The sequence below is a fragment of the Geotrypetes seraphini genome, chromosome 2 (genome assembly GCF_902459505.1).
Source record: "Geotrypetes seraphini chromosome 2, aGeoSer1.1, whole genome shotgun sequence".
NCBI classification, from domain to species: domain Eukaryota; kingdom Metazoa; phylum Chordata; class Amphibia; order Gymnophiona; family Dermophiidae; genus Geotrypetes; species Geotrypetes seraphini.
In genome coordinates, this window is record NC_047085.1 from 11,216,903 (window position 1) to 11,229,171 (window position 12,269).

The 12,269-nt window shown below is 42.4% G+C and overlaps 1 protein-coding gene across 2 annotated transcripts in view; it reads left to right on the forward strand.

Moving 5' to 3' along the window:
- Positions 1-12,269, forward strand: part of GPAA1 (glycosylphosphatidylinositol anchor attachment 1) — a 54,049-nt gene that overhangs the window by 25,113 nt on the left and 16,667 nt on the right. For both annotated transcript variants that reach the window (XM_033935066.1, XM_033935067.1), the window contains 4 exons: positions 1,821-2,017; positions 3,036-3,232; positions 3,458-3,611; positions 7,761-7,832. In XM_033935066.1, coding sequence (XP_033790957.1) covers positions 1,821-2,017; positions 3,036-3,232; positions 3,458-3,611; positions 7,761-7,832 — 620 coding nt within the window. The remainder of the gene's footprint in view (positions 1-1,820; positions 2,018-3,035; positions 3,233-3,457; positions 3,612-7,760; positions 7,833-12,269) is intronic.

The window sequence follows — 12,269 nt, forward strand, 5'->3', positions numbered from 1 at the left end:
TGTGGTTTGACTCCAGCATATTATGTTATACCTCACTAGTGAGATTCGCCTTCGAAATTGAGTGTATTTACAGTTTCAGGAGAAATCCCATAAGCATTTGTCGTTGTCAGCATATTATGTTATACCTCACTAGTGAGATTCGCCTTCGAAATTGAGTGTATTTACAGTTTCAGGAGAAATCCCATAAGCATTTGTCGTTGTCTTTTGCATATTAGGGTGTGTGGCTTTGGGATGTTCTTCCATTGGCAAGGAATTCTTTGGGATGTTCTTCCATTGCAGAGGAATTATTTGTCTTTTCAGAAACGGTTAAAAGCTTTCTTTGGTTTGGTTTATTTATAATCCGTCTTATACAAGGCGAAGTACATCAACACATTCATACATGGACATAAATAACATTTCAATTATTTTACAAAGATAAAAATGACAACTCCAAATTACATTATCGGACTGACATATCAACATTAACATTGTCGTCATCGTGTCTAAATTAGTATTTTCTAAGCAGTAATGTGACTAGGTATATTGTTTTATTTTTTATTTCTATGTATAATTATTGGTTTTCCTAGGAATGTCCTGGAATTTTTTTTTTTTTTTAATCTTTATTCATTTTTAATCTTTCAACAAGTGTACAAATTAAAATCATATATATTCTTAAAAATATCACTTGTAAATCTATCAAGAAAAACAACAATTGTATATATATAAACCCATAACCCACCCCCCCTTCCCTCTATTATTAATAAAATACACAATATAATAAGAACCCTTCCCCCTCTCTATTATTCATGGTGTATATTTCAATAGAATAAATGGTGTTTAATCATCACAAAAAGATGTCAATGGCCCCCATATTTTAGAAAAGGTCTTATAATTTCCATTTTGTACAGCTATTGATCTTTTTTTTTTTTTGTCCTGGAATTCTTATTATTGTGACCCTGATTGAACTGAGAAGTCTTTGTAGACAATAAGTAAAGGGATGTTAAAAGTAAGGACAGTTTTGTTGGGATGAGCGAAGTTCAGGCAGCCTCGTTTTCTCTTGCATATAGCAAGCAGACAGCTTTTTTAATTCTCTCAACTCTGGAATGATCTCCCCCTTTTTTTTTTTTTTTTAGGAGTTCCAGTTCGTTTCAATTTTTCCGTAAATCTTTAAAAACTACTCTATTTGCCAAACATTTTGAAAAGTAATTCTTTTGAAATTTTGCTCTTTATCTTCTATTTATCATTTGTAAATCATTCCCTGTTTATTGAATTGCTGTAAACCGAGTCGAGCCTTCTCAGAATGACGACTCGGTAGACAAAATTAAGCTTTAGTTTAATTACCTTTCTCTGGCTTCCTGTCTTGACCACCATCCTAGAGCCTGCCACGGGAGGTGCTGAAATTGACGTGACAGCTGTAGGTGCATAGACGACCTCCGTAATGTAGCTGGGACATAAGAACATAAGCAGTGCCTCTGCCGGGTCAGACCAGAGGTCCATCCCGCCCAGCAGTCCGCCCCCGCGGCGGCCCAACAGGTCATGACTTGACTTAATCACCAGAAGGGGCCCCCTTGCCCCCTAGGTTTCTCATCGAAGTCCTATCTTCCCATCAATGTCCTAACCCTCCGGCCTTGCACCTGCACGACCTGGTGAGCTGTCTATACTTATGCAACACCCCAGCACCTCCCTCAGTACCCCACGATCCCCTTTTCCCTCAGGAATCTGTCCAATCCCTGTTTGAATGATTTCAGGGATTTGAATGTCTGGTACTGGAATTATTACAGCGCACAGGCTATTTCCAAGACACCTGTACTGACACTTTCCCATGTTCCCTCCCACCCCAGGCATGGAGTCTTCGGTGATGATGGGACGAGCGGGTGCAATTCAGGCTGCTGTCTCACTAGAGATTAGCAGTGATGTGATCACCAGCCTAGATATTGCTGTGGAGGGTTTGAATGGACAGCTGCCCAACTTGGACATGGTGAATCTCTTCTACGCCTTTTGCCAGAAGAATGGACTTCTCTGCACCATTCAGGGCAAGGTAAGTGGCCCCGAGACCCCAGATGGAGGGGGGCCCACTCCGTTTAACCTAAGGCTGCCAACTAGATCCAGATTGGCAGGACAGGGTTGATCCAGTTTAACCCAGTGCAAGCTGAGACTCATATTCTTGCTTTTCTTAGGGAACGCAATGGAGAAATTAGAACTAAAAGTCCCTGCATGCACTGGAGTAAACCCAAGGAATTTGGATCCAGTTAGCTGTCTTAGTTTAACAATTCAGGTCATAATTAGTGGCTCTGAGACCCCAGAAAAGGGCTACCCAATGGCCTGCCTGTGAACCTCGGCCAGAACTGAGTAGTACTTTCGCATGGGGGACCCTTACCGTGCACCTTGCAGAACAAAGTAAAGATCCCAGAGATTCATAGGGCAAGGTAAGGGGCCCTAAGATCCCAGAAGGCTATAGAAAGCTTCTGTTTTTCGTCATCCAGGGCACAAGGTAACGAGGCATAGATATCTAGTGAGAGAGAGAAAAGGGTATCCAATCCAGGACAGCAGAGTCTTGAAGGGATACTGAGGGGGGGCACAGTTCAAGGCAAGGCAGCAGCCCTCTTTTTTTACCATTCAAAGATAGGGGAATGGGTTTCCAGGAGGATAAGGGGAGGAGAATCGGCTCTACACCCTCTAGGATTGGATGTGAGATCCTAGCTCAACACCATGCAGAAGAAGAGTGGAAGAATGATATAATGAAGAGGCCCTGCTCTATACTAGTTGGGAGAAGGTGAGGGTTTGGGTGTTCCTCCTGAAGATTTGGGAACTGAGAGCATATGTCAAGAAGTCCTTATGTTGTGGTGATGGGGGTTGGGGGGTCTCTGCTTTTCTTGAAGATATGGAGAAGTCTTCCTAGCATTAGTAAGATGACTAGATTACAGCTAAATAGGTGTCTATCTGTCCCTCAGCTTCATCAGGGAATGAGACTCCATAGTATAATGGATGCTATAGGGGTGATTAATGAGCTGAAATAAATACATTAAAAATCTTCTTTATGCATATCTGTCTCTCAGCTGCAGCGAGGAGACTGGGATTCTTTTCCCGCATATCTGCACAGCCTAGAGACCACCATGCTGATGGTACTGAAGCAGGGCTCGGGTCGGCCACAGGGGGATCATGGCTTGTTCCTGCGTTACCACATTGAGGCCATTACCATGCGTGGCATCAACAGCTTCCGCCAGTACAAGTACGACATGAGCACCATTGGCAAGTAAGTATGATGTGGACTGTCGAGGGGGTGGGGGAGCGGTGTCCTATCAGTCTGAGATCTTGCCAGCTCCCTCCTCTGTTTTGCTGCAGCGTTTGCGCATTTGTGCGACCCCAGAAACATGTTTTTTGGCCAATGTGGCCCAGGGAAGCCAAAAGGTTGGACACCCCTGTAGGAGTCACTAGTGATAAATTTGCCTTCTCTTCTTAAACTCTTCTGCATTTTCAGGACACTGGAAGGAATGTTTCGGAAACTGAACAACCTGCTGGAGCGCCTCCACCAGTCGTATTTCTTCTACCTGCTACCATCGCTCTCCCGCTTCGTCTCCATCGGAATGTACATGCCAGTCTTTGGCTGTCTCATCCTCATCCTTGTACTCAAAATATCCTTTTTTGTGTTGTGGAGAAGCAGAGCTCAGACGATGTTTAACACCTTACTTACAGTAGTGTCTCTCAAACTGTGTGCCTGGAAGAGATTCTGGGTGTGCCACAAGATACTCCAGAATTTTACTTTCTTTTCAAAAATTCCCTTCATATGAATTCTCTGATATTTGGCAGCTAAAATGTAATGCTAAAAAAGGGAAGGTTATGCCTTTGGGCTGCAAGAACCTGAGGAAACCGTGCAGTTTAGAGCAGAGAACTCAGTCCCTCCTTGAGGGCCGCAATCCAGTTGGGTTTTCAGGATTTCCCCAATGAATATGCATTGAAAGCAGTACATGCACATAGGTCTCATGCAGATTCATTGAGACCCCCGGTTTAGAGGGTGAAGAATTTTTGTGCACAAAAGAAGAAGCAGGATGGGTGTGATAGTATGTGATGATAATAATAGTTTAGTTTTACATACAGCCAAACCATTCATTGCGGTTTACACAATAATAATTTGTTTCAAGTTTATTTTAAAAAATTTTAAACCGCTTAATCAGGTTTCTAAGCGGTGTACAATATAAAATTTACATAAAAATGGATTAAAAATCGGGAAACTAGACAAAACCAAAGTGACTTAATAAAACACATAATAAGACATATGGACTTACTTCAAACAATAGGAAAGAAAGGGAAGAACTACAATCGTGAAAGGAAAAGGCAAAACAAAAAAGGAAAAAACAATAGGTTAGGGTAAAAAAATTGTTTCTTTTGTCCTTAAGAGGACAGTTATTGTCCAAAGGCATCCTGGAACAAAAAAGTTTTTAGTTTGGATTTGAATTGTTTTATTTCAGATTCGCTGTGCAAATGATTGGGCAGTGAGTTCCAGAGAATAGGGGCAGTGACAGCAAAGTTATTGGAACGCAACGTGTGAATTAATTTTTTTTTTTAATTCTTTATTCATTTTTCCATCTTACAACAAGTGTATAAATAATTAAACATTTGAAATTGAATACATCACTTGAATTTCTTTCTTTTATAACATTAATACATAAAGTTTACTCCCTTCCTTAACTAATTCAATCAAATATATCATATAAATTTTCTTTTCTATTGATCTAAACAATTAATAAAATTTAGAACCCCTACCCATCCCCACATTTGCAATTGTACTTGCAATGGAAAATGGTATCTATTCATTACAATAATTTGTCAATGGCCTCCAGAGCTCTTTAAATTTATTATAATTCCCCTTTTGTATAGCTATTGTTCTTTCCATTTTATAAATGTGACACAACGAATTCCACCAGAAATTATAATTGAGTCTACTTCAATTCTTCCAATTACTTGTAATATGTTGTATGGTGACTCCTGTCATAATCAATAAAAGCTTATTATTGTTTGATGAAATTTGGCTCTTTGTTCTCATTGACATACCAAATAGAATTGTATTATATGATAAAGCCAAATGATTCTCCAATAAACAATTTATTTGGGTCCAAATTGATTTCCAAAAGGCCAAGATAAAGGGACAATAGTATAACAAATGATCTAGAGTCCCTATCTCAAGATTACAATGCCAGCATCTATTAGACTTAGAGCTATTTAACTTCTGTAATCTAACTGGGTCCAAAATGCTCTATGTAAGAGCATCTCATAGATGCGAACACTGTACACCTCATCCTCCAAGACCAAATTCGTGGCCATTGAGACGCGGAAATTTGATGTTTAATCTCAATACTTCAAATATCCCTAAGACCAGTTTTTGGCTTTTTATTTATAAATCCGTTTATCAATTTATATGGCCTTTTGGAAATCAATCTGGTCTCAAATTAATTGTTTATTAGAGAACCATGTAGCTCTGTCATATGATACAATTTTATTCGGTACCTCAATGAAAATTAAAAGTCAAATTTCATCAAGCAATAATAAACTTTTATTGATAACGACAGGAGTCGCCATTCAACATATCACCAGGAATTGGAAAAATTACACAAGTCTTAATTACACCTTCTGGTGGAATTCGTTGTGTCACATATACAAAATGGAAAGAACAATTGCCATACAAAAAGGGAATTATAATAATTTTAAAAAGATTTGGGAGCCATAGGATGAAATTAAGAGATGATAGGCTCCGGAGTATTGTGAGGAAATACTTTTTTACAGAAAGGGTTGTAGATGCAAGGAACAGTCTTCCGGAAGAGGTGGTGGAAACAGAGATTGTGTCTGAATTCAAGAAAGGGTGGGATCTTTTAAAGAGAGGCGATAGTGGATGCTGTGGATTAGCCAGTTAATAATAATAATAATAATTTATTTCTTATATACTGCTATATCAGAAGTTCGAAGTGGTTCACAACAAAAAAATGCATACAGTCAATGTTTTAAGACACACAATAAAATAGTCAGTCTGAAGTACAATAAAATCAATAAATTAGATTAGTTAATATCTGAAAGAAGTTAAAAGTTAAAACAGTGGCATAATTAAGAATATGGACAGCTGTAGAAATTCATAAATGTTAAGACAGTGACATGATTTAAGATTTAAAACTTGTCAAACAGACGAGTCTTCAATGATTTTGTGAAGTCAACGCGAGAGGTAGCCTCGAGTATAGATTTTCCAAGCCATGTTTTTAGTTTAGCTGCCTGGAATGTTAAGATTCTGTCAAAAAAACTTCTTATATTGACATGATTGGGATAATTAAATAGATTTATTCTACGAGTACTCTTGTTGGAACAATTCAAAATAAACTGAGAAACGAGGTAATCTGGTAGCATCCCAAAAACGGCTTTGTAGCTAAAACAGGCAGAGAACCAGTGGAGTTTTTAAACCAAAGATAAGGCGAACTTACAGGTCCCTGACCTGGGGGGCCGCCACGGGAGCGGACTGCTGGGTGCGATGGACCTATGGTCTGACTCGGCAGAGGCGATGCTTATGTTCTTATGTTATTCTGAATTAGTCTCAGTTTTTTTGAGAATTGTTTTGTAAGCTCCTAGATATATAATATTACAATAATCCAAAATACTCAAGATGGATGATTGCACCAGTAAACGAAAAGACGATTCGTCAAAGAATTTTTTGATGGTGCGAAGCGTCATAAGACCGATATACATTTCTTAAACAGTAGGTCTGTATGTTTTTCCAGGGTTAGATGTTTGTCGAGAGCTACACCTAATATTTTTATAGTATGTTCACATGAATCAAATTTTCTTTTATCTTTTCATTGGGAGTTGCCAAAAAGAATTTAGTTTTTTCTTTATTTAATTTCAATTTGAAAGCTATCATCCAAAGCTCAATTTGATTTAAGATGTTGGCTAAGAGATTAATAAAGTCTGACAACAGGCAGGTTAGAGGGATCACATTTGGTCTTGTTTCTATATAAGTATTTAAAAACAAAAATCAGCCACTGAAAGAATGATACAAAACTTTTGGTTCCAAAAGACTCCTTAGCATTCCTAATGAAGGTGCGTCAAATTTCAACATTGGCATTTTTGGGGCAATGTGGATATTTTTTTTCCTCATGATTTTTGGAGTGCTTGTTGAGTGTGTACTTCTGGGAGTGCACTAGCTATGGTATACCAATTATTTTTTAACACAAACTGAGCACCCCCACTTGCATTTGGTATGGTTATCATCCTTACCCATTTAGACAGCGATTGCATTTCCATGTGTCGATCATGTTTACATGCAAAGTTGCGTGAGTGAATGCCTGTACAGGTACCCACGCTGAGAGACATATTTCAGGGATGGTGTTGAAAAACACATACATAACACGCACATATGAGGGATCTTCAAAATGTTTCTGCACTTTTATTTTTTTAAACACTGTTTATTAAATATCTCAATTACATTACATTACTTTTCCCCATGATCACCCTGTTTTTGTAATATATTTTTCCCGGCATCCTACTAACACGTCCTCTTAACCACTTCTCCCAACCCAACCGTTTCCCACCAAAATATGAAAGTGCGGAAGCTTTTTTGGAAAAACCCTCGTATTTGCATCAACCTTGGAGTGGGTATAACTTTGTGTGTAAGCATTTGTGTATGATTGGAAATTGTTCGAAATGCCATCCATGTTGCTTTTAGAAAATGGTCAAGTCATAAAATTGCCCCACTCCTCCAGGTCTTTGTGCTGTTTGCCATGGATGATTTTCTTTAACTGGCTTACTCGCTGGATTTGTGGATGAAACTGACTAGGTCTGAGAGTGTGGAAGAGGATGGGGTTTCGGACACAGAGCAGGTAATGTGCATTAGAAATTGTTTCACAGAAAGACAAACTCCTACCGTACCATATTGTTCGTTATAGCCTTCAAATTTCTGCTAAGAAGCTGTGTAGCTCATAATAAGAATTAGGTCAAGATCAGACAATTATAGTATATTTCCTGAGCCGTTGCGGATGCTTAGAGGAGAGAGATTAAAAACAGATGCTGCATTTGACAAGACGTGAGGCAAAAGTTAGAAAGAGAAGAGAAACGTCTTTAACATCTTCCTGAAGTGGTAGCAGGTGGTTGCTTTGCTTCTGGAGCTTTATAGAAATAGTGAAACATCTGCAGAAAAGAGCCCTTGTATGCCTGCCTATTCTGCTATCGCAGGTCTTAACAATTTGTGATCTACTCCTTCCCTCAGTCATAAGGAATAAAGTTTTGGATAAGGATCAATGCTAGGGGTAAAGTAAAGGTTGGGATAAGAGCAGTGGATTCTTAGTTATGGGGGAAGGGGGAATGAGAGGTAAAGCCTGGGATACACACAGAAGATCCTTAACTGTGTATGGGGGGGGGTGAGGGGAAAAGCTGGAGATGAGCAAAGAGGATCCTTAGCTAGGAGTGAGGTATAAAGGCTGGAATAAGAGTAGATCCTTAGCTAAGGGGGAATGAGAGGTAAACATAAGAACATAAGCAGTGCCTCCGCCGGGTCAGACCATAGGTCCATCCTGCCCAGCAGTCCGCTCCCGCGGCGGCCCAAACAGGTCACGACCTGTCTGAATCACCAGAAGGGGCCCCCTTGCCACCTTGGTTTCCCATTGAGTCCTATCTTCCCATCGAAGTCCTAACCCTCCGGTCTTGCACATGCACGACCTGGTTGGGTTTCTATACTTATTACCTGGTTAGCTTTCTATACCTGTGTTACATCCCAGCACCTCTCTCAGTATCCCACGATCCCTTTATCCCTCAGGAATCCGTCCAATCCCTGTTTGAATCCCTGTACCGTACTCTGCCTGATCACTTCCTCCGGTAGCGCATTCCAGGTGTCCACGACCCTTTGGGTGAAAAAAAACTTCCTTGCATTTGTTTTGAACCTATCTCCCTTCAGTTTCTCCGAATGCCCCCTCGTACCTGTTGTCCCCTTCAGCCTGAAGAATCTGTCCCTATCCACCCTCTCTATGCCCCTCATGATCCTGAAGGTCTCTATCATATCTCCCCTGAGCCTCCTTTTTTCCAGAGAGAAGAGCCCCAGCCTATCCAACCTCTCGGCGTATGGGCAGTGTTCCAGCCCTCTTACCAGTTTCGTTGCTCTCCTTTGGACTCTCTCAAGTACTGCCATGTCCTTCTTGAAGTACGGCGACCAATATTGAACGCAGTATTCCAGATGTGGATGCACCATCGCTCGATACAATGGCATGATGACTTCCCGCGTCCTGGTTGTTATGCCCCTCTTTATGATGCCCAGCATCCTGTTGGCTTTTTTCGAGGCTGCTGCGCACTGCACAGATGGCTTCAGTGATGCATCCACCAGCACACCCAAGTCTCTCTCTAGACTGCTGTCTCCCAGCAATGCCCCCCCAATTTGTAGTTGAACAATGGGTTCTTTTTCCCTATATGCATGACCTTGCATTTTTCCACGTTAAAGCGCATTTGCCATTTGTTTGCCCAGTCTTCCAGCTTGTCCAGGTCCCTTTGCAGGTCCTCACACTCCTCCCTGGATCTAACTCTGCCGCACAGTTTGGTATCGTCTGCAAATTTTATAACCTCGCACTTTGCCTCCTTTTCCAGGTCATTGATAAATATGTTGAAGAGTAACGGCCCCAGCACCGATCCCTGTGGCACACCGCTTGTGACTCCCCGCCAGTCAGAATATTGTCCCTTTACTCCGACCCTCTGCAGTCTACCCGACAACCAGTGCTTGATCCATCTGTGCACATCCCCTCCCACCCCGTGGTTCCACAGCTTCCTAAGCAGCCTTTCTTGTGGCACCTTGTCGAAAGCCTTTTGAAAATCGAGGTAAATGATGTCTATGGGTTCCCCATTGTCCACCCGACTGCTTATTCCCTCAAAGAAGTACAAAAGGTTCATTAAGCATGACCTTCCCTTACAGAATCCGTGCTGGCTTGTTCTCAGTAGGCCATTTCTCTCGATGTGCTCGCAAATACCATCCTTGATCATAGCTTCCACCATCTTCCCTATAATTGAAGTCAGGCTCACCGGCCTGTAGCTCCCGGGGTCACCCCTCGATCCCTTCTTGAAGATAGGTGTGACATTCGCCAGTTTCCAGTCCTCTGGTACCTCTCCAGTTTTCAAGGATAGGTTGCAAACATGCTGGAATGTGCCCGCTATTTCTTGTTTTAGTTCCTTCAGAACCCTTGGGTGGATCCCGTCTGGGCCCGGCGATTTGCCGCATTTTAACCTGTCTATCTGTTTGAGGACATCCTCCTTACTTACCTCTACGTGTTCCAATATTTCAGCTTGTTCCCCACTTATGAGCTCCTCTGAATCCGGTATGTTAGATGTGTCTTCTCTCGTGAAAACCGACAAGAAGAACGTGTTCAACCTCTCAGCTACCTCTTTATCCTCCTTAATCACTCCCTTCCTAACCCCATCGTCCAACGGCCCCACCTCCTCTCTCGCTGGTCGCTTCCCCTTTACGTAACTGAAGAATGCCTTGAAGTTCTTCGCCTCCCTGGCCAGCCCCTCTTCGTAGTTCCCTTTTGCTTTTCTAACTTCCCGGTGGCATTCCTTTTGGCATTTCCTGTGCGCCTGGTGATTTTCCTCCGTTGGGTCCTTTTTCCATCTCCGGAAGGATACTTTTTTGTCATTTATTGCCCTCTTTGCTTCTGTTGAGATCCAAACCGGGTCCTTTGATCGCTTGTTCTTGCCGCCTTTCCTGAAACCGGGGACGTACATTCTTTGTGCTTCCTGCAGGGTGTCCCTGAATAGGGTCCAGGCGCTTCCTACAGTCTCCATCCTAAGGATGTTTCTGAGCTTCCTCCCCACCATTTCCCTCATAGCAGCATAGTTCCCTTTCCTGAAGTTGAGCGCAGTTGTTGCGGTTCTCCTTACTGTGGGTGTCCCCCTTTCTAATGTGAATCTGATCGCATTGTGGTCACTGTTGCCTAGTGGTCCTCCCACTTCTACCCCTCTTGCAGGCCCCCCTGGGATACGCACAGAAGATCCTTAACTGGGGGGGGGGGGGGTGAGGAGTAAAGCTGGAGATGAGCAGAGGATCCTTAGCTAGGAGGTATAAAGGCTGGAATAAGAGCAGTAGATCCTTAGCTAAGGGGGAATGAGAGGTAAAGTCTGCGATACACACAGAGGATCCTTAGCTGTAGAGGAGTGAGGGGTAATGATTAGATTCTGAGGTTTAGATGAATTTCTTTGGAGGTTTAAATTGAATTTATGTGTACATATCTCCGAGTTTTCACAAATGTAATCATCCAGAGTTGATTGTAAGCATTAGTGAGCAGATAGTAGCTGAAGGAGCTGCTTCCCCCCCCCCCCCCCATCAGCTCACCACAAGGAACATCATTCCCCCTGCCACTGAGCAGAAATAACATGCCCTGGTTGGGGCTTAGGAGGTGAGAAGATCTTCTTAGCCTCTTATCAGAGATGGTATGGAGAGGGAAGGAAGATCATCTTCCATCCCAGTGTGTGGAAAAGGAGAGTAGGATGACTGCAGAGGTGGGGACGGAGACATTCATAATGAGTGCTTGTCATCTTGGTGAGAAAATCCTAGAGAATCTTTCAATCTTTGTACACAGGGCTGTAGCAAGCTATAACTGTGCCGTGTGCACACCCCTCGCGGAGTGCCCCCTATTACCCTCCTTCCTTACCCAAACACATAATACAGCATGTCCATCTGTCCCCCCTCCCCCAAAATCCACCCCTCTCCAAATCCCTCACCCGCAGCAAAAGTCTCTGCTCAGCAAGCACAGCAACCCTCGAGGAGCCTTCCGCTCAAGCATGTCCAAGCATTGCCAGGTCCTGACTACACAGGAAGAGGAAGTGCGCATCAGAGAGGGTGGGTCTCATCAGTGCCTGGAAAGTGCCCGAGCAGGAGGCTCCACAGAGCACTGCTGCGCCCGCAGAACATGGTCCCTCACCCAGAAAGGGAAGTCTAGAAGAGAAGGGGACCCCTGCCTCTCTTGCGCCCTGTGCAACCGCACTGCCCACGCATACCTTGCTATGGTCCTGTCTGAAAATATATATCATGACAAGCAAGTTTAATGGCTAAGAGATTGGCTTGTGAGAGAAGGAGCGGAAACCCTTTTAAAATCTTCCAAATTAAAGGGTTGATGCAGAAAGCTACCACAGGAAGAAACGCATGGTTAACAAGCGATCTGTGTGCTCAGCGATATACTGGTTGAGGCAAGAAAAGTAATCCCTTAGACATTTTTTGCTGTTTTGTCTGCAACTGCTTTAAATTTCAAAGAGACATTTTAAAAAGCCCTTTTATTTATATAAGT